This window comes from Carcharodon carcharias, unplaced genomic scaffold (genome assembly GCF_017639515.1).
Source record: "Carcharodon carcharias isolate sCarCar2 unplaced genomic scaffold, sCarCar2.pri scaffold_787_ctg1, whole genome shotgun sequence".
Classification (NCBI taxonomy): domain Eukaryota; kingdom Metazoa; phylum Chordata; class Chondrichthyes; order Lamniformes; family Lamnidae; genus Carcharodon; species Carcharodon carcharias.
In genome coordinates this window covers 60,475-85,592 of record NW_024471114.1, presented here as the reverse complement: position 1 = coordinate 85,592, position 25,118 = coordinate 60,475, and the positions used below count along the sequence as shown (strand labels likewise).

At 53.7% G+C, this 25,118-nt stretch overlaps 1 protein-coding gene across 1 annotated transcript in view; it reads left to right on the top strand.

The window, feature by feature from the left end:
* Positions 1–8,092: 8,092 nt before the first annotated feature.
* LOC121275196 (TBC1 domain family member 10B-like) overlaps positions 8,093–25,118 on the top strand; it is a gene marked incomplete at its 3' end in the record, with an annotated part of 61,108 nt that continues 44,082 nt past the window's right edge. The window contains exon 1 of the mRNA XM_041182619.1: positions 8,093–8,619. Within this exon, the coding sequence (XP_041038553.1) occupies positions 8,093–8,619 (527 nt within the window). The remainder of the gene's footprint in view (positions 8,620–25,118) is intronic.

Here is a 25,118-nt window from a genome sequence, read left to right as displayed (position 1 = left end):
GGAGATGGACTGGAGGAGGGAGGGAGATTGACTGGAGGAGGGAGGGAGATGGACTGGAGGAGGGAGGGAGATGGACTGGAGGAGGGAGGGAGATGGACTGGTGGAGAGGGAGGGAGATGGACTGGAGGAGGGAGGGAGATGGACTGGAGGAGGGAGGGAGATGGACTGGGGGAGGGAGGGAGATGGACTTGGGGAGAGGGAGGGAGGTAGATGGACAGGAGGAGGGAGGGAGGGAAGAAGATGGCCTGGGGGGGAGGGAGGGAGGGACTGTGGGAGAGGGTGCGAGATGGACAGGGGGAGGGAGGGAGATGGACTGGGGGAGGGAGGGAGATGGACTGGAGGAGGGAGGGAGATGGACTGGAGGAGGGAGGGAGATGGACTGGAGGAGGGAGGGAGATGGACTGGGGGAGGGAGGGAGATGGACTGGGGCAGAGTGAGGGAGGGAGAGAGATGGACTGGTGGAGAGGGAGTGAGGGAGGAAGATGGACTGGGGGAAGGAGGGAGATGGACTGGGGAGAGGGAGGGAGGGAGGAAGATGGACTGGTGGAGGGAGGGAGATGGACTGGAGGAGGGAGGGAGATGGACTGGAGGAGGGAGGGAGTTGGACTGGAGGAGGGAGGGAGATGTACTGGGGGAGGGAGGGAGATTGACTGGGGGAGGGAGAGAGATGGACTGGAGGAGGGAGGGAGATGGACTGGAGGAGGGAGGGAGATGGACTGCACGAGGGAGGGAGATGGACTGGAGGAGGGAGGGAGATGGACTGGAGGAGGGAGGGAGATGGACTGGGGGAGGGAGGGAGATGGACTTGGGGAGAGGGAGGGAGGTAGATGGACAGGAGGAGGGAGGGAGGGAAGAAGATGGCCTGGGGGGGAGGGAGGGAGGGACTGTGGGAGAGGGTGCGAGATGGACAGGGGGAGGGAGGGAGATGGACTGGGGGAGGGAGGGAGATGGACTGGGGAGAGGGAGGGAGATGGACTGGGGGAGGGAGGGAGATGGACTGGGCTAGAGTGAGGGAGGGAGAGAGATGGACTGGTGGAGAGGGAGGGAGGGAGGAAGATGGACTGGGGGAAGGAGGGAGATGGACTGGGGCAGAGTGAGGGAGGGAGGGAGATGGACTGGGGGAGAGGGAGGGAGGGAGGAAGATGGACTGGGGGAGGGAGAGAGATGGACTGGAGGAGGGAGGGAGATGGACTGGGGGAGGGAGAGAGATGCGCTGGAGGAGGGAGTGAGATGGACTGGAGGAGGGAGGGAGATGGACTGGAGGAGGGAGGGTGATGGACCGGATGAGGGAGGGAGATGGACTGGAGGAAGGAGGGAGATGGACTGTGGGAGGGAGGGAGATGGACTGGAGGAGGGAGGGAGATGGACTGGGGGAGGGAGGGAGATGGACAGGAGGAGGGAGGGAGATGGGCTGGAGGAGAGGGAGGGAGGGAGATGGACTAGGGGAGAGGGAGGGATGGAGAGAGATGGACTGGTGGAGAGGGAGGGAGGGAGGAAGATGGATTTTAGGGAGGGAGGGAGATTGACTGGGGAAGGGAGGGAGATGTACTGGGGGAGAGGGAGATGGACTTGGGGAGGGAGGCAGATTGACTGGGGGAGGGAGGGAGATGGACTGGAGGAGGGAGGGAGATTGACTGGGGGAGGGAGGCAGATTGACTGGGGGAGGGAGGGAGATGGACTGGAGGAGAGAGAGGAAGATGGACTGGGGGAAAGGGAGGGAGTGAGACAGATGGACTGGTGGAGAGGAGGGAGGGAGGAAGATGGACTGGGGGACGGAGGGAGATGGACTCGGGGAGAGGGAGGGAGGGAGATGGACTGGGGGAGATGGAGGGATGGAGAGAGATGTTCTGGGGGAGAGTGAGCGAGGGAGAGAGATGGACTGGTGGAGAGGGAGGGAGGAAGGAAGATGGACTGGGGGAGAGGGAGGGAGATGGACTGGAGGAGAGGGAGGGAGGGAGATGGCCTGGGGGGGAGGGAGGGAGGGACTGTGGGAGAGGGTGCGAGATGGACAGGGGGAGGGAGGGAGATGGACTGGGGGAGGGAGGGAGATGGACTGGGGAGAGGGAGGGAGGGAGGAAGATGGACTGGGGGAGGGAGGGAGATGGACTGGGGGTGGGAGGGAGATGGACTGGAGGAGGGAGGGAGATGGACTGGGGGACGGAGGGAGATGGACTGGGGGAGGGAGGGAGATGGACTGGGGAGGGAGGGAGATGGACTGGGGAGGGAGGGAGATGGACTGGAGGAGGGAGGGAGATGGACTGGGGGAGGGAGGGAGATGGACTGGGGGAGAGGGGGAGGGAGGGAGATGGACTGGGGGAGAGAGAGAGGGAGATGGACTGGGGGAGGGAGGGAAATGGACTGGGGGAGGGAGGGAGTTGGACTTGGGGAGAGAGAGAGGGAGATGGACTGGGGGAGGGAGGGAGATGGACTCGGGGAGATGGACTCGGGGAGGGAGGGAGATGGACTGGGGGAGATGGACTCGGGGAGGGAGGGAGATGGACTGGGGGGGAGGGAGGTAGGGACTGGGGGAGCTGGACTGGAGGAGGGACGGAGATGGACTGGAGGAGGGAGGGAGATGCGCTGGAGGAGGGAGGGATATGGACTGGAGGAGGGAGGGAGATGCGCTGGAGGAGGGACGGAGATGGACTGGAGGAGGGAGGGAGATGCGCTGGAGGAGGGAGGGATATGGACTGGGGGAGGGAGGCAGATGGAGTGGAGGAGGGAGGGAGATGGACTGGGGGACCGAGGGAGCTGGAATGGAAGAGGGGAGATGGACTGGTTGAGGGAGGGAGATGGATTGGGTGAGAGGGAGGGAGATTTTCTGGGGGAGGGACGGAGATGGACTGGAGGAGGGAGGGAGATGGACTGGTGCAGAGGGAGGGCGGGAGATGGACTTGGGGAGACGGAGGGAGGGAGAGAGATGGACTGGGGGAGAGTGAGGGAGGGAGAGAGACGGTCTGGTGGAGAGGGAGGGAGATGGACTGGAGGAGGGAGGGAGATGGACTGGTGCAGAGGGAGGGAGAGAGATGGACTGGGGGAGAGTGAGGGAGGGAGAGAGACGGTCTGGTGGAGAGGGAGGGAGATGGACTGGAGGAGGGAGGGAGATGGACTGGTGCAGAGGGAGGGAGAGAGATGGACTGGGGGAGAGTGAGGGAGGGAGAGAGACGGTCTGGTGGAGAGGGAGTGACATGGACTGGGGGAGGGAGGGAGATTGAGTGGGGGAGGGAGGGAGATGTACTCGGGGAAATGGAGGGAGATGGACTGGGGGAGAGGGAGGGAGGGAGATAAACTGCCGGAGATTGAGGGAGGGAGGGAGATGGACTGGGGGAGAGAGAGAGAGAGAAGGAGGGAGAAAGAGGGAGATGGAGCGGGAGAGGGGGAATTGGGAAGCGAGAGGGGCAGAGGGGGCAGAGGAAGGCGGGGCGAGAAAGGGAGCGAGGGATTTGGGAGTAGAGGAAGGAGGGAGAGGAGTGTGAGAGAGAACAAGAAGGGGGGAGGGAGAAAATGATTGGTGGAGAGAGGGAGAGGGAGGGATAGAAAGAGGGTGTGAGAGTAGGGGAGATAGAGATAGAGGGAGAAGAGGAAGAGGGAGGGGTAGAAGGGGAGCGGGAGAGAGGAAAAGGGGGAGTTGACGAGAAGGGAGACGGAGAGGGGGAGTGAGAGAGAGGTGGAGGTGGAGTGGGAGAGGGGGGAAGAGGGGGCGAGGAGGGAGGGAGAGAGAGAGAGAGAGGGACGGAGAGGGAGGGAGGAGGACAAGGACGACAGGGGTAGAGGTGGAGAGGGGACTAGGAGGGAGAGAGGTAGATTGAGGAGCAAGAGGTGAATTGCGGGGGAAAGGGTGTAGTTGGGGGGGACAGACCGGGGCAAAAGACAAAGGGACATCATGGGGGGGGGTGGGGTGGGTTGGACAGCAGAGAGCCTCGAGGCAGAGGGAACGCAAAGAGGGAGGTAGGAGGGGAGAGGTCGGTGGGTGAGGCGAGTGCAAGCGGAGGGGAGGGGGAGGAGGAGGAATGGCGAGGCGGTGAAGGGAGTCTGAGATGAAGGGGAGAGGCAGGGGCAGGATGGGGAGCTGGACACAGAGAGAGCCTTCAGGGGAATGCCCGTGTCCAGCGCCGACCCCCGACCCCCGACCCCCACTCCTCAGGTCCGAAATAAAACCAGAACGGAAAATTCCCCCAAACGATTCCGCTCCCTGCCAGTTGCTGGCACCCGGATCTGGGAATGGGGCCCACTTTGCAAACACGTGGCCCCAGATCAATCATCTCCCTGGAGGCAACTCTCAGCAGAAGGACCGAGGGGTGGAAAGGCCCGGTGGGAACTCAAGAGGGCAACGGGCTGACAGAATTAAATATATTTCTGCCCGACAGCGGGAGCTCTGTGAATTATTCAACTCTGATCATTCAACAAGATGCAAGCACATCGAACACTCCCAGGACAGGTACAGCACAGGGTTAGATACAGAGTAAATCTCCCTCTACACTGTCCCCATCAAACACTCCCAGGACAGGTACAGCACGGGGTTAGATACAGAGTAAATCTCCCTCTACACTGTCCCCATCAAACACTCCCAGGACAGGTACAGCACGGGGTTAGATACAGAGTAAAGATCCCTCTACACTGTCCCCATCAAACACTCCCAGGACAGGTACAGCACAGGGTTAGATACAGAGTAAATCTCCCTCTACACTGTCCCCATCAAACACTCCCAGGACAGGTACAGCACGGGGTTAGATACAGAGTAAAGATCCCTCTACACTGTCCCCATCAAACACTCCCAAGACAGATACAGCACAGGGTTAGATACAGAGTAAAGCTCCCTCTACACTGTCACCATCAAACACTCCCAGGACAGGTACAGCACGGGGTTAGATACAGAGTAAATCTCCCCCTACACCATCCCCATCAAACACTCCCAGGACAGGTACAGCACGGGGTTAGATACAGAGTAAAGCTCCCTCTGCACCGTCCCCATCAAACACTCCCAGGACAGGTACAGCACGGGGTTAGATACAGAGTAAATCTCCCTCTACACTGTCCCCATCAAACACTCCCAGGACAGGTACAGCACGGGGGTTAGATATAGAGTAAAGCAGTGCGTGTGTTCCCAGCTGCCATATTCTGTCTAATCCTGGGCCTCGTCCTTTCGAAAAGACGTCAAGGGCCTTGGAGAGGGGGCGGAGGAGATGCAGCAGAATAGTCCCGTGTCCAGGGACATCAGTTCACGTGCAGAGACGGGGGAGGCCGGGATTAGTGGGGGAGGACGTCTCCCTTTATGCACGACCGGCGCGACTGTGAACCCTCCTCCCTTCCCTTGCCCGGGGGAGGTGGTCCCAACGTCTCCTCCGATGCATCCGGGGTGGGGGGGGGGGGGGGCAGGGCGGGGGCTGAGGTCCCTCATCTCCGGAACCATTCTCCCGGCTCCTTCCCCGCAACCCTCCCTGCTGCCTTCCCGAAAGGCGAGTTCGGACGCCGGGCAGGAATCGGAGAGAGGGGAGGGGATCCCGGGGGAGGGGGGAGGGGAGGTGTGGTGGGGGGGGGGGGGGCGGTCACAAGGTGGGATGAGGCCCTTCGGCCCCTCGTTTCCATGCTGGCTCTTCGCCGCGGGGCTGAGTTGGGGGGGGTGGGAGTGGGGGCGTGGCCACCGACTCCTGCCTAGTCCTGCCCGCCCTTCCCAACCGTATCTTTCCCACCCCCCCCAACCCCCCCCCCCTGTCCCCGCTTGAGGAGGGGGGTGGGGGAGGGCAGTCATGGGCCAAATTGGCGTTCCACCACCGCATGGCAAGATCCCACAGTTTAGTGGAAGGTTTTGGCAGCTTCCTTTGCCCCCCCCCCGCCACCAATGCGCTATGAATATTGGGCACCGAGCTAGACATTGTGCTTCCCCACCCCCAATATCATTGGGTATGGGGGTGGAAGAAAGTCAGGGTCTTGTTGTGGTGGGTGTGCCTTTAAATGGCCTCCTCCCCTCCCCCACCCCCCACCCCAGCGCCTTCTGGGTAGAGGGCACGCACTGCGCATGCCCGGCAGCCCCTCTCCCCAGTTTGTTGGGTGGCGGTGGGCGTGGTCCCGCTGGGGGCGGGGAAACACGTTTACGTCACCTCACGTCACGCCTCCGCATGGTCGCTTGGGCGAGGCCGGGTTTTCGGGCGGGGTCAAGCGCGGTGAGGTCATGCCGTCGGCGCTCCCGCGCGTTCTCGCCCCCTCCCAACCGTGAACGGCGGTGGGCGTGGTCCCGGCTGGGTCCCCGCGCCGTGATGTCATGACGTCCGGGCGGCGCTCCTCTTTTGTCTGACGGCGGTGGGCGTGGTCCGGCAGGGCCGGGCTGGGCTGCCGATGTCATCGTCGCCGCCCCTCCGCCCACGGACGGGAGGGTGGGCGTGGTCTGTCTGCGGGCTAAGGCGTGGCGATGTTACGTCGGCGCTGCGCACTTGGCAGCGACAGGATGGTGGTTTTTTGGGGGGTGGGGTTTGGAATCGCCGATGGGCGTGGCCCAGCCGGGGCTGGCGCGCGCGTTGTCAGGATGTGCGCGCGGGTAGGCCCCGCCCCCTCCTCTCCCTTTTCTTCATGGAAGCGGTGAGAGGCGCGGTGACGTCACGTCGTTCCCAACCTCTCCCCCCCCCGCCACCCCCCCCCGCATCTCTTTCCTCTCCCCAGCCAATGAGGGAGAGGGACCGATCGTCGGCGCCCTGACGTCAGCCCCCTCCAACCCGGTCGGCGGGCTCGCGGACGCCGCCGGACGTGCGTTGCGCGGGCGCGAGCGCGCAGGGCGGGTGAGCCGGGCCTGCGCCGCGAGACGGGAGCGGCCGTTAGAAGGAGGGAGAGAGGGAGCGGTCAGTGTCGGGCCGCTGTCCGGCCGGCGTGAGAGGGACGGAGAGGCCCAGTCCGGCCACTGGAGACCGTGGGGGAGGGGCTGAGAGGCCAAGTCCTACCACAGGGAGAGGGAGGAGGACGAGAAGGGGGAGTGACCATCCCTCCCCGGCCAGAGTGACCATCCCTCCCCGGCCAGAGTGACCATCCCTCCCCTGGCCAGAGTGACCCTGTGTCCAGCCAGAGGGAAGGGGGAGTGAGCATCCCTGCCCAGCCAGAGTGACCCTGTGTCCAGCCAGAGTGACCATCCCTTCCCCGGCCAGAGTGACCCTGTGTCCAGCCAGAGTGACAGGAGAGTGACCATCCCTCCCCGGCCAGAGACCGGGAGAGTGACCATCCCTCCCCGGCCAGAGTGACCGATCAGTGACCATCCCTCCCCGGCCAGAGTGCCAGGAGAGTGACCATCCCTCCCCGGCCAGAGTGACAGGAGAGTGACCATCCCTCCCCGGCCAGAGTGACCGATCAGTGACCATCCCTCCCCGGCCAGAGTGCCAGGAGAGTGACCATCCCTCCCCGGCCAGAGTGACAGGAGAGTGACCATCCCTCCCTGGCCTGAGGGAGCCAGAGCGACCATCCCTCCCCGGCCAGAGTGACAGGAGAGTGACCATCCCACACCGGCCTGAGGGAGCCAGGGTGACCCTGCGTCCAGCCAGAGGGAGGGGGGAGTGACCGTCCCTCCCCTGGCCCGAGCGACCCTGCGTCCGCCCAGCTGGAAGGAGGGCGACCATCTCCCTAGCCAGAGTGGCCCTGTGCCCAGCCACCGGGAGCCAGGGTGACCATCTCTCTGGCCAGAGGGAAGGGAGAGTGACCATCTCTCTGGCCAGAGGGCGGGAGAGCGGGCATCTCTTGGCTCAGAGGGAGCGACTGTGACCATCCTCTCCGGCCAGACTGACCCTGCGTCCCGCCAGAGAGAGAAGGGAGAGTGACTCCGTCTGGCCGGGGGTGACTCTGTGTCGGGGAAGAGTGACCGTCTGTCCCGGCCAGGGTTGGGTGAGAGAGCGAGAGAGTGAGGGTCCATCTCCAGCCAGAGGGACCCTATGTCCGGCCAGAAGAAAGGAGACAGAGAGTGACCAGCTCCCTGGCCAGGGAGGGAGGGCGAGTGAATCTCTCCAGCCAGAGTGACCCTTTGCGCTGCCAGAGGGAGAGAGAGAGAGAGAGAGTGACCCTCTCTGGTCAGCGTGACGCCCTCTCTCCCCCCTCCCACCCTCCCCCCACCCCGGCCGCCATGGCCCAGAGGCAACCAGCTGCCCTGGGAGACTGGACACCAGCAGACCCGTGCCCCGGGGCGCCCGCTGACCAGTGCCCGGGGGTGCCGGCCACGCCCGCTGAGGGCCCTCCGGCCGTCGCGCCGGCTGACCGGCCCGCACCGGCCCCCGCCGGCGAGCCTCCGGCCGTCGCGCCGGCCGACCGGCCCGGACCGGACCCCGGCGGCGAGCCTCCGGCCGTCGGGCCGGCCGACCGGCCCCCCGCCGGCGCCGGCCAGCCTCGGAGCCCGTCGGCCGAGCAGGCACGGCTGCCGGGCTCGCCCCGCGGCCCCGGCGGCGAGCCGGCCCACGACGTAGTCTCGCTGGCCGACACGGCCTCCCTCTATGGCCAGGTGGACTCGGTCTCCATGTACGGCACGGCCGAGTCCCTGCTGCAGGAGGACGGCAGCTCGCTGGGATCGGACTCAGAGCTCAACGGCAGCACCGCCTCCTCGCGGCGCACCGACAAGTACGGCTTCCTGGGAGGGACGCAGTTCTGCGGCGGGCAGTGAGTATGACCACGGGGGTTGGGGGGGGGGGGGGGGGGGAGGGGGCGGGGAGGTGGAGTTTGCGGGAGAGAGAGCGTGGAGTTCGGGGTTGTGTGGGGGTGAGGGGAGGGGGTTGGACGGGAAGGGAGGTGGGGTTTGCGAGAGAGAGAGAGAGCAGAGTTCGGGGTTGTGTGGTGAGGTGAGGGGAGGGGGGTGGACGGGAGGGTGAGGGGAGAGGGGAGGTGGGGTCTGCGAGAGAGAGAGAGCAGAGTTCAGGGTTGTGTGTGGGTGAGGTGAGGGGAGGGGGGGTAGACGGGAGGGGAGGGGGGTAGACAGGAGGGGAGGGGGGGTTTGCGAGAGAGAGAGCGCGCGGAGTTCGGGGTTGTGTGGGGGTGAGGTGAGGGGAGGGCGGAGTGGACGGGAAGGGAGGTGGGGTTTGCGAGAGAGAGAGAGAGAGCGCGGAGTTTGGGGTTGTGTGGTGGTGAGGTGAGGGGGAGGGTGAGGGGAGAGGGGAGGTGGGGTTTGCGAGAGAGAGAGCAGAGTTCGTGGTTGTGTGTGGGTGAGGTGGGGGGGGGAGACGGGAGGGGAGGGGGGTTTGCGAGAGAGAGAGAGAGCGCGGAGTTCGGGGTTGTGTGGGGGTGAGATGAGTGGGGGGGGGTAGACGGGAGGGGGAGGTGAGGTTTGCGAGAGAGAGAGTGAGAGCGGAGTTCGGGGTTGTGTGGGGGTGAGGTGAGGGGAGGGGGTGTGGACAGGAGGGGAGGTGGGGTTTGCGAGTGAGAGAGCGTGGAGTTCGGGGTTGTGTGGGGGTGAGGTGAGGGGAGGGGATGGGAGGGGTGGTGGGGTGGGGAGGGGGAGGTGGGGTTTGCGAGAGAGAGCGTGGAGTTCGGGGTTGTGTGGGGGTGAGGTGAGGAGGGCGGTAGACGGGAGGGGAGGTGGGGTTTGCGAGAGAGAGAGAGCGCGGAGTTTGGGGTTGTGTGGGGGTGAGGTGAGGGGGGCGGTAGACGGGAGGGGAGGTGGGGTTTGCGAGAGAGAGAGAGCGCGGAGTTCGGGGTTGTGTGGGGGTGAGGTGAGGGGGGCGGTAGACGGGAGGGGAGGTGGGGTTTGCGAGAGAGAGAGTGAGAGCGGAGTTCGGGGTTGTGTGGGGGTGAGGTGAGGGGAGGGGGGTGTGGACAGGAGGGGAGGTGGGGTTTGCGAGTGAGAGAGCGTGGAGTTCGGGGTTGTGTGGGGGTGAGGTGAGGGGAGGGGATGGGAGGGGTGGTGGGGTGGGGAGGGGGAGGTGGGGTTTGCGAGAGAGAGCGTGGAGTTCGGGGTTGTGTGGGGGTGAGGTGAGGAGGGCGGTAGACGGGAGGGGAGGTGGGGTTTGCGAGAGAGAGAGAGCGCGGAGTTCGGGGTTGTGTGGGGGTGAGGTGAGGGGGGCGGTAGACGGGAGGGGAGGTGGGGTTTGCGAGAGAGAGAGAGCGCGGAGTTCGGGGTTGTGTGGGGGTGAGGTGAGGGGGGCGGTAGACGGGAGGGGAGGTGGGGTTTGCGAGAGAGAGAGCGCGGAGTTCGGGGTTGTGTGTGTGTGGGGGGTGGGAGAGGGACTGTCCTGACATTGAGCAGGCAATGGAGACAGCCCCTCGGGCCTGCTTCCCCACCCCCCCCATCCGATAAGTGGCCTCGACTCTGCTCTCCTGTCCTTCCCCCCACTCCCCCCATAACCCTCGACTGCTTCATCGATCAGAAACCCGCCTCGCTCGGCCTTGAGTATATCCAACAGCCCCGGCCTCCACTGCTCTCTGAGTGGGGGGGGGGATGGAGAGAATCCCACAGACTGACCACCCTCTGAGAGAAGAAATTCCTCCTCCTCTCCGTCTTCAACAGGAGACCCCCTCATTCTGAAACTGTGCCCCCCTCGCCCCCTCCGTCCTCGTTCTAGATATCCCCCCCCACCCCACGTGGGGGAAACGTCCTCCCAGCATCCACCCTGTCGAGCCCCCTAACCCCCCCCCCCCCCCCAACCTCAGAATCTAATCTGTCTCGATAAGATCGCCTCTCATTTGTCCAAACTCCAACGGGTAACAGAGCCCAACCTGCTCAACCTCCCTCCTCACGAGACAAACGCCCCCTCTTCGTCCCAGGAATCGGCCGAGTGAAGCAGCTTCTCTGAACGACCTCCGGCGCGAGCCTGTCCCCTCCTTAAGTAAGGAGACCGAGACTGTCCGCAGCGCCCCAGGAGCGGCCTCACCCAACGCCCCGGACAGTCGGAGCGAGACTCCCCCCCACTTTTCCTGACTCCGTCCCCCTCGCAACGAAGGACAACGTTCCTCTCGCGCGCACCACCCCCCCCCCCCCCCACTCGCTGCATCTGCACACCAACTTTTTTTTTTGTGATTTGTGCACCAGGACGCCCGGATCCCTCCGCACCCTCAGAATCCCGCAGCCTCCCTCCGTTTGAACAATGGTCCGCTTTTCTGTCCTGCCAGCCAGAGTGATCGAGCTACCTGCTGCACCTGACTTTCTGTCCCCGTGGGAGCACACTCAAGGCTTCTGTTCGTGACTCTCTCAATTTCACAGTCCCCGGATTCTGGTCACCCCCACCCCCCCCTCAACCCATCGGCAACACCTTTTCTACTTCGACCCCTGTCGCAGCACCTTCATCGTGTGAAACTCAGGTCACCTTTCTCCAAAAAAAGACCCCCCCCCCCACCCCACACCAACACCCTAAACACAGACTGCTCCCTCTGTCCTTATGGTTACAAATTGTCCGTTCTGGCCACCGACACCTTCGGAATGATTCCTGGGGGGGTGGGGGTGGGGTGGGGGGTGGGGGGTTTGTCTCGTGACGAGAGAGGTTGAGCAGGTTGGGCCCTGTCCCCTGTTGGAGTTTAGACGAATGAGAGGCGATCTTATCGAGACAGATAAGATTCTGAGAGGGATGGGGGTGGTGGGGGGGGGCGGTGTTGGTGGTGGTAGGGGGCTCGACAGGGGTGGATGCTGGGAGGATGTTTCCCCCCCGTCGTGTGGGGGGGTGGGGGGTGGAATTTAGAACGAGGGGGGAGGGGCGGCACAGTTTCAGAACGAGGGGGTCGGAGAGGAGGATGGATTTCTTCTCCCAGAGGGTGGTCAGTCTGTGGGATTCCACCCCTCCCCCACCCCCCACCCCCACCCACACCCAGAGAGCAGCGGAGGCCGGGGCTGTTGGACATACTCAAGGCCGACGAGGCGGGTTTCTGATCGACGAGGGTTATGGTGGGAGGGGGAGAGTCAGGAAAGCGGAGTCCAGGCCACAGTCAGATCGGCCGCGATCTTATCGAAATGGGGGGGAGCAGGCTGGAGGGGCTGAGCGGCCTCGTCCTGCTCCTCTTTTGGCCTGTGCTCGTGTGTTCTTCTATTTGTGTTTTGCAGCGGTCTCTGCTTCTGAACCAGGCAGCAGAACTGTGAGCAGTGTGGTTGAAACAGGGGAGGCAGAGAGGACGATTGCCGCATCCTCCCAAGTGTGGTCTAGCTGAGTCTTGCTTGCAACAGAGGGAGGGTGCGCAGGGCTGGATATGAGGTCGAACTGAGGTTGTGTGTGTGTGTTTGTGTGTGTGTGTTTGTGTGTGTGTGTTTGTGTGTGTGTGTTTGTGTGTGTGTGTTTGTGTGTGTGTGTGTGTGTGTGTGTGTGTGTGTGTGTGTGTGTGTTTGTGTGTGTAGCATCACACTCAGGCACTGAAGCACTCTCCTCCAGTGCATCTCTGCTCCTCTGTAGTATTATTCAGGCTGGGGTGGGAATCAGTACTTACAGCATCGTGTAGGGACCCCATGCTGGCCTGAGGGTGCCAGGCAGCGGTGCAGATTGAGGCTGGCTCATCTCAGCCCAGTTGTGCAATCTGCTGTGCAACTCAGCGTTAATTACAAAAGCTATTGACTGAGGTAAAGTGGCAGGGCGAGATAGATCAGATTCCAGCCTGTAACTCACCGCCGAGTATCTGTTATTCTGTATATAATCCACAGGGAACCCCTCGGTCAGATTGCAGTCTGTAACTCACTCCCAGGTATCTGTTATTCTATATATAAGCCACCCCGATCCCCTCGATTAGATTCCAGTCTATAACTCACTCCCGGGTATCTGTTATTCTTTCTATAAACCACCTGAACCCCTTGATTAGATTCCAGGGTATAACTCACTCCCGGGTATCTGTTATTCTATATATAAACTACCCCGATCTCCTCGATGAGATTCCAGTCTGTAACTCAAACCGGGTATCTGATTTTCTATATATAAACCACCCCGAGCCCCTCGATTAGATTCCAGTCTGTAACTCACTCCCGGGTACCTGTTATTCTATATATAAACCCCCCTCCGAACCCCACGATTAGATTCCAGTCTGTAACTCACTCCCGCGTATCTGTTATTCTATATATAAACTCCTCCGAACCCCTCGATTAGATTCCAGTCTGTAACTCACTCCCTGGATTCTGTTGTTCTATATATAAACCACCCCAAACCCCTTGATTAGATTCCAGTCTGTATCTCACTCCCGGGTATCTGTTATTCTATATATAAACTACCCCGAACCCCTCGATTAGCTTCCAGTCTGTAACTCACTCTCGGGTATCTGTTATTCTATTTATAAACCACCCCCGAACCCCTCGATTACATTCCAGTCTGTAACACATTCCCGGGTATCTGTTGTTCTATATATAAACCACCACCCCCCCCGCCCCGAACTCCTCGATTAGATACCAGTCTGTAACTCACTCCCGGGTATCTATTATTCTACATATAAACCCCCCAATCCCCTCAATTAGATTCCAGTCTGTAACTCACTCCCGGGTATCTGTTATTCTATATATACCACCCCGAACCCCTTCAATAGATTCCAGTCTGTAACTCACTCCTGGGTATCTATTATTCTACATATAAACCCCCCGAACCCCTTGATTAGATTCCAGTCTGTAACTCACTCCCGGATATCTGTTGTTCTATATATAAACCCCCCCCCACCTCGATTAGATTCCAGTCTGTAACTCATTCCTGGGTATCTGTTATTCTATATATAAAAAACCCCGAACCACTCCAATTGACACCTGTCTATAACTCATATCCGGTTATCTGTTCTTCTATATATAAACCATCCGAAACCCTGGATTAGATTCCAGTCTGTAACTCACTCTCGGCTATCTGCTATTCTATACATAAACCCCCCCGAACCCCTCGATTAGATTCCAAACTGTAACTCACTCCCGGGTATCTGTTATTCTATATATTCCACCCCGAATCCCTCCAATAGATTCCAGTCTGTAACTCACTCCCGGGTATGTGTTATTCTATATATAAACCACCCCGAGCCCCTCTATTATATTCCAGTCTATAACTCACTCCCGGGTATCTGTTATTCTATATATAAACCACCCCGATCCCCTCGATTAGATTCCAGTGTATAATTCACTCCCGGGTATCTGTTATTCTATATAGAAGCCACCTTCCGAACCCCTCGATTAGATTTCAGTCTGTAACTCATTCCCGGGTATCTGTTATTCTATATATAAACCCACCCGAACCCCTCGATTAGATTCCAGTCTCTAACTCACTCCCGGGTATCTGTTATTCTGTATATAAACACCTGAACCCTTCAATTAGAATCCAGTCTGTAACTCACACTCAGGTATCTGTTATTCTATATATAAACCCACCTGAACCCCTCGATTAGATTCCAGTCTGTAACTCACTCCCGGGTATCTGTTATTCTGTATATAAACACCTGAACCCCTCAATTAGATTCCAGTCTGTAACTCACTCCTGTGTATCTGTTATTCTATCTATAAACCACCCCGAGCCCCTCGATTAGATTCCAGTCTGTAACTCACTCTCGGCTATCTGCTATTCTATACATAAACCCCCCCTGAACCCCTCGATTAGATTCCAATCTGTAACTCACTCCCGGGTATCTGTTATTCTATATATAAACCACCCCGGTTCCCTCGATTAGATTCCAGTGTATAATTCACTCCCGGGTATCTGTTATTCTACATATAAACCACCTTCCGAACCCCTCGATTAGATTTCAGTCTGTAACTCATTCCTGGGTATCTGTTATTCTATATATAAACCCACCTGAACCCCTCGATTAGATTCCAGTCTGTAACTCACTCCTGTGTATCTGTTATTCTATATATAAACCACCCCGAACCCCTCGATTAGATTCCAGTCTGTAACTCACTCCCAGGTATCTGTTATTCTATATATAAACACCTGAACCCCTCGATTAGATTCCAGTCTGTAACTCACTCTCGGGTATCTGTTATTCTATATATAAACCACCCGAACCCCTCGATTAGATTCCAGTCTGTAACTCACTCCCAGGTATCTGTTATTCTATATATAAACCACCCTGAACCCCTCGATTAGATTCCAGCCTGTAACTCATTCCCGTGTATCTGTTATTCTATATATAAACCACCCCGAATCCCTCGATTAGATTCCAGTCTGTAACTCACTCCCGGGTATCTGTTATTCTATATATAAACACCTGAACCCATCGATTAGATTCCAGTCTGTAACTCACTGCTGTGTATCTGTTATTCTATATATAAACCACCCTGAACCCCTCGATTAGCTTCCAGTTTTTCACTCCCGGGTTTCTGTTAAACATAGAAAATGGGAGCAAGGGTAGGTCAGTCACCCCTTCAAGCCTGGTCTGTCAATCAATATGTATTTGGCTAATCCTCTATCTCAACACTTCACTCCCGCTCTCCCCCATGCCCCTGGATGCCTTTGGTGTGTAGAAATCTACCTATTTCCTCCTTAAATCTATTCAATGACTGGCCCTCCACAGCCTCCTGTGGTCAAGAATTCCATAGGTTCACCACCCTCTGAGTGAAGAAGTTTCTCCTCATCTCGGTCCTAAATGGCCTGTCCTGTATCCTGAGACTGTGACCCCTTGTGCTAGACCCCCCAGCCAAAGGAAGCATCATTACTGCATCCAGTCTGTCCAGCCCTGTCAGAATATTATACGATTCAACGAGATCCCCTCTCATCCTTGTCAACTCCGGTGAATACAGGTCCAATTTCTCCTCATACGACAATCCTGCCGCCCAGGAATCAGCCTGGTGAACATTTGTTGCATTCTCTCTGCTGCAAATATATCCTTTCTTAGGTAAGGAGACCAAAACTGCGCACACTGCTCCAGGTGTGGTCTCACCAAGGCCCTGTCCAGCTGCAGTAAGCCATCCTTGCTCCTGTACTCCAGTCCTCTCGCAATGAGGGCCAACATACCATTTGCCACCTTAACTGCTGGCTGCAGCTGTATGCTCACTTCCTGTGGCTGGTGTACAAGGACACCCAGGTCCCTTTGTACATCCACACTTCCCAGTCAATCACCATTTAAATAGTATTCCGCCATTCTGTTTTGCCCTCCAAAATGAATCACTTCACATTTGTCCAAGTAATAGTGCATCTGCCATTTAATCGACCACTCACTCAGCTTGTCTAAATCGCCTTGAAGCCTCTTCACACTGTCCTTCTCGCTCACATTTTCACCAAGTTTCGTATCGTCACCAAATGTTACATTTGGTTCCCTCATCCAAATCGTTGATCTGTATTGCGAATTGCTGGGCTTAAGCATTGATCCCTGTGGTACCGCACTAGTCACCACCTGCCACTCTGTTGGGGGGGGGGGGGGGGGAAATAAAGAACCATTTATCCCTACTCTGTTTCCTGTCTGCTAACCGATTCTCAATCCACATCAAAATATTACCCCCAATTGCACGGGCTTTCATTTTACACACGAACCTCTTTTGTGGGACTTTATTAAAAGCTTTCTGCAAATCCAAATACACCACATCCACTGGTCCTCCCTTATCTCTCCTGCTAGTTAAATCCATACAAAAAAAACTCCAGGTTTGATTTCCTTTTCGTATATCCATCTTGACTTTGTCTAATTCCATTGATATTTTCTAAGTGTCCTGCTATCACGTCCTTTATAATCGACTCAAGCATTTTCCCTTCCGCTGATGTTAGGTTAACCGGTCTGTAATTCACTGTTTTCTCCCTCCCTCCTTTTATGAACAGTGGGGTTATATTTGGCACCCTCTGATCTGGCTGGGACTGTTCCAGAATCTGCAGAGTTTTGGAAGATGACAACCAACGTTTCCACTATTTCCATGGCCACCTCCTTCAGTACCCTGGGAAGTAGATTACCAGGGCCCTGGCGATTAATCATCTCCCAGTCCGACTCAATTTCTCCAGCACTGTGGTTTTAGTAAGACGAGTTTCCTTCAATTCCTCCTTCTCACTCGCTTTTCGGGGAAGTTATTTGTTTCTTCCTCCATGAAGACAGAACGAAAGTAGTAGTTCAACTGCTCTGCCACTTCTTTATTCTCTATTATAAAATTTCCCTTTTCGGACTGTATGGGACCCACATTTGTCTTCACTAACCTTTTTCTTCTTAAATACTCTTAAGTCTCAATTATAAAATCTCCCTTTGCGGACTGTATGGGACCCACATTTGTCTTCACTAACCTTTTTCTTCTTAAATACTCTTAAGTCTCAATTATAAAATCTCCTTTTTTGGACTGTACGGGACCCACATTTGTCTTCACTAACCTTTTTCTTCTTAAATACTCTTAAGTCTCAATTATAAAATCTCCTTTTTTGGACTGTACCGGACCCACATTTGTCTTCACTAACCTTTATCTTATACACTTATAGAAGCTTTTGCATTCCTCTTTTATGTTCCTTGCAAGTTTACTCTCATACTCTATTTTCCCGCCTCTTCATCAACCTCTCGCTCCGGCTTTGCTGGATTGTAAACTGCTCCCAATCCTCAGCCTTGCTACTCTTTCTAGCAACCTTATGTGACTCCTCTTTGGATCTAATGCTGGCCTTAATTTCTTTAGTTAGCCATGGTTGGGCCACTTTTCCTGTTGTGTTTTTGTGCTGGAAAGGGATGCATAACTTTTATTTAACTCAGTTGGCTGGGCCCATAATTTGTTGCCCGTCCCTAATTCCCCCCTTGAGAAGGTGGTGGGTGAGCTGCCTTCTTTAGCTGCTGCGGTCCCGTGTGGTGTAGGTACACCCACAGCGCTGTTAGGGAGGGAGTTTCAGGATTCGGACCCAACGACAGTGAAGGAATGGCTGATATATTTCCAAGTTGGGATGGTGAGGGGCTCGGAGGGGAACTTCCAGGTGGTGGTGTTCCCCATGTGTCTGCTGCCCTCCTTCTAGATGGTAGAGGTCGTGGGTTTGGGCGGCTCTGTCGAAGGAGCCTTGGTGAGTTGCTGCAGTGCATCTTGTAGATGGTACACACACTGCAGCTACTGTGCGTCGGTGGTGGAGGGAGTGAATGTTTGTGGATGGGGTGCCTATCAAGTGGGGCTGTTTTGTCCAGGACGCTGTCGAGCTTCTTGATTGTGGGAGCCGCACTCATCCAGGCAAGTGGAGAGTATTCCATCAGACTCCTGTCTTGTGCCTTGTAGATGGTGGACAGGCTTTGGGGGAATCAGGAGATGAGTTACTTGCTGCAGGATTCCCAGTCTCTGACCTGCTTTCATAGCTGCAGTATTTATAAGGCAGGTGCAGTTCAGTTTCTGGTCAATGGTAACCCCCAGGATGTTGATAGTGGGGGGATTCAGTGATGGTAATGCCGCTGAATGTCAAGGGATGATGGCTGGATTCTCTCTTGTTGGAGATGTTTGTTACCTCACTCTTCTGTTGCGTGAGTGTTACTTGCCGGGTATAGTAATTCTATATGCAAACCACCTCGATTAGATTCCAGTCTGTAACTCACTCCCGGGTATCTATTATTCTATATATAAACCACCCCGAACGCCTCGATTAGATTCCAGTCCGTAACTCACTCCCGGGTATCTGTTATTCTACATATAAACACGTGAAACCCTCGATTAGATTCCAGTCTGTAACTCATTCCCGGATATCTGTTATTCTATATATAAACCACCCGAAGGCCTCGATTAGATTCCAGGCTGTAACTCACTTCCGGTATCTATTATTCTATTTATAAACCACCCTGAACCCGTCGATTAGATTCCAGTCTGTAACTCACTCCTGGGTATCTGTTATTCTATATATAAACCACCCTGAACCCGTCGATTAGATTCCAGTCTGTAACTCACTCCCGGGTATCTGTTATTCTATACAGAAAACACCCGAACCCTTCGATTAGATTCCAGTCTGTAACGCTTTCCCGGGTATCTGTTATTCTATATGTAATCTACCCTGAACCCCTAGATTAGATTCCAGTCTGTAACTCACTCCCGGATATCTGTTGTTCTATATATAAACCACCCCAAACGTCTCAATTAGATTCCAGTCTGTAACTCACTTCCGGATATCTGTTATTCTATATATAAACACCTGAACCCCTCGATTAGATTCCAGTCTGTAACTCACTCCCGGATATCTGTTATTCTCTACATAAACACCCCGAACCCCTCGATTAGATTCCAGTCTGTAACTCACTCCCGGGTATCTGTTATTCAATATATAAACCACCTTGAACACCTCGATTAGATTCAAGTCTGTAACTCACTCCCGGGTATCTGTTATTCTATATATAAAACACCCCGAAATCCTCCACTAGATTCCAGTCTGTAACTCACTGTTGTGTATCTGTTATTCTATATAAAAACACCCGAACCCTTCGATTAGATTCCAGTCTGTAACGTTTCCCGGGTATCCGTCATTCTATATATAATCTACCCCAAACCCCTCAATTAGATTCCAGTCTGTAACTCACTTCCGGGATCTGTTATTCTATATATAAACCACCCGAACCCCTCGATTAGATTCCAGTCTGTAACGCACTTCTGGGTATCTATTATTCTATTTATAGACCACCCTGAACCCCTCAATTAGATTCCAGACTGTAACTCACTCCCCGGTATCTGTTATTCTATATATAAACCTCCCCGAACCCCTCGACTAGATTCCAGTCTGTACCTCACTCCCGGGTATCTCTTATTCTATATATATATCCGCCCTGAACGCCTCGATTAGATTCCTGTCTGTAACTCAATCCCGGGTATCTGTTATTCTATATATAAACCTCCGTGAACCCCTCGATTAGATTCCTGTGTGTAACGCACTCCCGGGTATCTGTTATTCTATATATAAACCACCCCGATCCCCTTGATTAGATTCCAGTCTGTAACTTACTCCTGAGTATCTGTTATTCTGTTTAAAAACGCCCTGAAACCCTCGATTAGATTCCAGTCTGTAACTCACTCCCGGGTATCTGTTATTCTATGTATAAACTACCCCGAAACCCTCGATTAGATTCCAGTCTGTAACTCACTTCCGGGATCTGTTATTCTATATATAAACCACCCGAACGCCTCGATTAGATTCCAGTCTGAAACTCACTCCCGGGTGTCTGATATTCTACATACGAACCACCCTGAACCCTTCGATTAGATCCAAGTCTGTAACTCACTCCCAGGTATCTGTTATTCTGTATATAAACCACCCGAACCCCTCGATTAGATTCCAGTCTGTAACTCATTTCCGGGTATCTATTATTCTATTTATAAATCACCGTGAACACCTCAATTAGATTCCAGACTGTAACGCACTCCCAGGTATCTGTTATTCTACATATAAACCTCCCCAAACCCCTCGACTAGATTCCAGTCTGTACCTAACTCCCGGGTATCTGTTATTCTATATATAAACCGCCCTGAACCCCTTGATTAGATTCCTGTCTGTAAGTCACTCCCGGGTGTCTGATATTCTACATACGAACCACCCCGAACCCCTTGATTAGATTCCAGTCTGTAACTCGCTCCCGGGTATCTGTTATTCTTTTTATAAACCATCCTGAACCCCTCGATTAGATTGCAGTCTGTAACTCACCCCCGGGTATCTGTTATTCAAATATAAACCACCCCGCACCCCTCGATTAGATTCCAGTCTGTAACTCACTCCCGGGTGGCTGTTATTCTATATATAAACACATGAAACCCTCGATTAGATTCCAGTCTGTAACTCACTCCCGGATATCTGTTATTCAAATATAAACCACCCCGAACCCCTCGATTAGATTCCAGTCTGTAACCCGGTATCTGTTATTGTCTATATAAACCACCCCAAAACCCTCGATTAGATTCCAGTCTGTAACTCACTCCCGGGTATGTGTTATTCAATATATAAACCACCCCGATCCCCTTGATTAGATTCCAGTCTGTAACTCACTCCTGGGTATCTGCTATTCTATATATAAACTACTCTGAACCACATCGATTTGATTCCAGTCTGTAACTCACTCCCGGGTATCTGTTATTCTATATATAAACCACCCCGATCCCCTTGATTAGATTCCAGTCTGTAACTCACTCCCGGGTATCTGCTATTCTATATATAAAGTACTCTGAACCCCATCGATTTGATTCCAGTCTGTAACTCACTCCCGGGTATCTGTTATTCTATATATAAACCACCCCGATCCCCTTGATTAGATTCCAGTCTGTAACTCACTCCCGGGTATCTGTTATTTTGTATATAAACACCCCGAACCCCTCGATTAGATTCCAGTCTGTAACTCACTCCCGGGTATCTGTGATTCTATATATAAAACACCCCGAAATCCTCCACTAGATTCCAGTCTGTAACTCACTCCCGGGTATCTGTTATTCTATATATAAACACCCGAACCCTTCGATTAGATTCCAGTCTGTAACGTTTCCCGGGTATCTGTTATTCTATATATAAACCTCCGCGAACCCCTCGATTAGATTCCTGTGTGTAAAGCACTCCCGGGTATCTGTTATTCTGTATAAAAACACCCCGAACCCCTGGATTAGATTCCTGTCTGTAACTCAATCCCGGGTATTTGTTACTCTATATATGAACCACCCCGATCCCCTCGATTAGATTCCAGTCTGAAACTCACTCCCGGGTGTCTGATATTCTACATACGAACCACCCTGAACCCTTCGATTAGATTCCAGTCTGTAACTCACTCCCAGGTATCTGTTATTCTATATATAAACCACCCGAACCCCTCGATTAGATTCCAGTCTGTAACTCACTTCCTGGTTTCTATTATTCTATATATAAACCACCCGGATCCACTCGATTAGATTCCAGTCTGTAACTCACTCCCGCGTATCTGTTATTCTATATAGAATCCGCCCTGAACCTCTTGATTAGATTCCTGTCTGTAACTCACTCCCGGGTGTCTGATATTCTTCATACGAACCACCGCGAACCCCTTGATTAGATTCCAGTCTGTAACTCGCTCCCGGGTATCTGTTATTCTTTTTATAAACCATCCCGAACACCTCGATTAGATTCCAGTCTGTAACTCACCCCCGGGTATCTGTTATTCTATATATAAACACCTCGAACCCCCTGATTAGATTCCAGTCTGTAACTCACTCCCGGGTATCTGTTAATCAAATATAAACCACCCCGAACCCCTCGATTAGATTCCAGTCTGTAACCCGGTATCTGTTATTGTCTATAGAAACCACCCCGAACCCCTCGATTAGATTCCAGTCTGTGACTCACTCCCGGGTATCTGTTATTCTATATATAAACACGTGAAACGCTCAATTAGATTCCCGTCTGTAACTCACTCCCGGATATCTGCTATTCTATATATAAACTACTCTGAATCCCTCGATTTGATTCCAGTCTGTAACTCACTCCCGGGTATCTGTTATTCTATATATAAACCACCCCGATCCCTTTGATTAGATTCCAATCTGTAACTCTCTCCCGGCTATCTGTTATTTTGTATATAAACACCCCGAACCCCTCGATTAGATTCCAGTCTGTAACTCACTCCCGGGTATCTGTTATTCTATATATAAGCCACCTTGAACCCCTCGATTCGATTCCAGTCTGTAACTCACTCCCGGGTATCTGTGATTCTATATATAAAACACCCCGAAATCCTCCACTGGATTCCAGTCTGTAACTCACTCCCGGGTATCTGTTATTCTATATATAAACACCCGAACCCTTCGATTAGATTCCAGTCTGTAACGTTTCCCGGGTATCTGTTATTCTATATATAATCTACCCCGAACCCCTCAATTAGATTCCAGTCTGTAACTCACTCCCGGTCATCTGTTATTCTATATATAAACCACCCGAACCCCTCGATTAGATTCCAGTCTGTAACTCACTTCCGGGTATCTATTATTCTATTTATACACCACCCTGAACCCCTCAATTAGATTCCAGACTGTAACTCTCTCCCCGGTATCTGTTATTCTATATATAAACCTCCCCGAAACCCTCGACTAGATTCCAGTCTGTAACTCACTCCCGGGTATCTGTTATTCTATATATATATATCAGCCCTGAACCCCTCGATTAGATTCCTGTCTGTAACTCAATCCCGGGTATCTGTTATTCTATATATAAACCACCCCAATCCCCTTGATTAGATTCCAGTCTGTAACTCACTCCCGGATTCCTGTTGTTCTATATATAAACCACCTGGATCCACTCGATTAGATTCCAGTCTGTAACTCAATCCCGGGTATCTGTTATTCTATATATAATCTACCCCGAACCCCTCAATTAGATTCCTGTGTGAAACTCACTCCCGGGTGTCAGATATTCTACATAGGAACCACCCCGAACCCCTTGATTAGATTCCAGTCTGTAACTCGCTCCCGGGTATCTGTTATTCTTTTTATAAACCATTCCGAACTGCTCGATTAGATTGCAGTCTGTAACTCAGCCCTGGATATCTGATATTCTATATATACACCACCTGAACCCCTCGATTAGATTCCAGTCTGTAACTCACTCCCGGATACCTGCTGTTCTATATATAAACCACCCGGATCCACTCGATTAGATTCCAGTCCGTAACTCACTCGCGGGTATCTGTTATCCTATGTATAAACCCCCCGAACCGCGCGATTTGATTCCAGTCTGTAACTCAATCCCTGGCATCTGTTATTCTATATATAAACCTCCGCGAACCCCTCGATTAGATTCCTGTCTGTAACGCACTCCCGGGTGTCTGATATTCTACATACGAACCACCCTGAACCCTTCGATTAGATTCCAGTCTGTAACTCACTCCCAGGTATCTGTTATTCTATATATAAACCACCCGAACCGCTCGATTAGATTCCAGTCTGTAACTCCCTTCCGGGTATCTATTATTCTGTATATAAACCACCCTGAACACCTCAATTAGATTCCAGACTGTAACTCACTCCTGGGTATCTGTTATTCTATATATAAACCTCCCCGAATCCCTCGACTAGATTCCAGTCTGTACCTCACTCCCGGGTATCTGTTATTCTATATATAAACCGCCCTGAACCCCTTGATTAGATTCCTGTCTGTAACTCACTCCTGGGTGTCTGATATTCTACATACGAACCACCCCGAACCCCTTGATTAGATTCCAGTCTGTAACTCGCTCCCGGGTATCTGTTATTCTTTTTATAAACCATCCCGATCCCCTCGATTAGATTGCAGTCTGTAACTCACCCCCGGGTATCTGTTATTCTATATACAAACACCTCGAACCCCCTGATTAGATTCCAGTCTGTAACTCACTCCCGGGTATCTTATTCTATATATAAACCACCCCGATCCCCTTGATTAGATTCCAGTCTGTAACTTACTCCCGGGTATCTGTTAATCTGTATACAAACACCCTGAACCCCTCGATTAGATTCCAGTCTGTAACTCACTCCCGGATATCTGTTATTCTATATATAAATTACCCCGAACCCCTCGATTAGATTCCAGTCTGTAATTCACTTCCGGGACCTGTTATTCTATATATAAACCACCCGAACCCCTCGATTAGATTCCAGTCTGAAACTCACTCCCGGGTGTCTGATATTCTACATACGAACCATCCTGAACCCTTCGATTAGATTCCAGTCTGAAACTCACTCCCGGGTGTCTGATATTCTACATACGAACCACCCTGAACCCTTCGATTAGATTCCAGTCTGTAACTCACTCCCAGGTATCTGTTATTCTATATATAAACCACCCGAACCCCTCGATTAGATTCCAGACTGTAACTCACTTCCGGGTTTCTAATATTCTATTTATAAACCACCCTGAACACCTCAATTAGATTCCAGACTGTAACTCACTCCCGGGTATCTGTTATTCCATATATAAACCTCTCCGAACCCTTCGACTCGATTCCAGTCTGTACCTCACTCCCGCGTATCTTTTATTCTGTATATAATCCGCCCTGAACCCCTTGATTAGATTCCTGTCTGTAACTCACTCCCGGGTATTTGTTATTCTATATATAAACACGTGAAACGCTCGATTAGATTCCCGTCTGTAACTCACTCCCGGATATCTGTAATTCTATATATAAACCACCCTGAACCCCTCGATTAGATTCCAGTCTGTAACTCTGCCAGGTATCTGTTATTCTGTTTTTAAACCACCCGATCCCCTCGATTAGATTCCAGTCTGTAACTCACTACCGGGTATCTATTATTCTATTTGTAAACCACCCTGAACCCGTCGATTAGGTTCCAGTCTGTAACTCACTCCCGGGTATCTGTTATTGTATATATAAACCACCCCGAT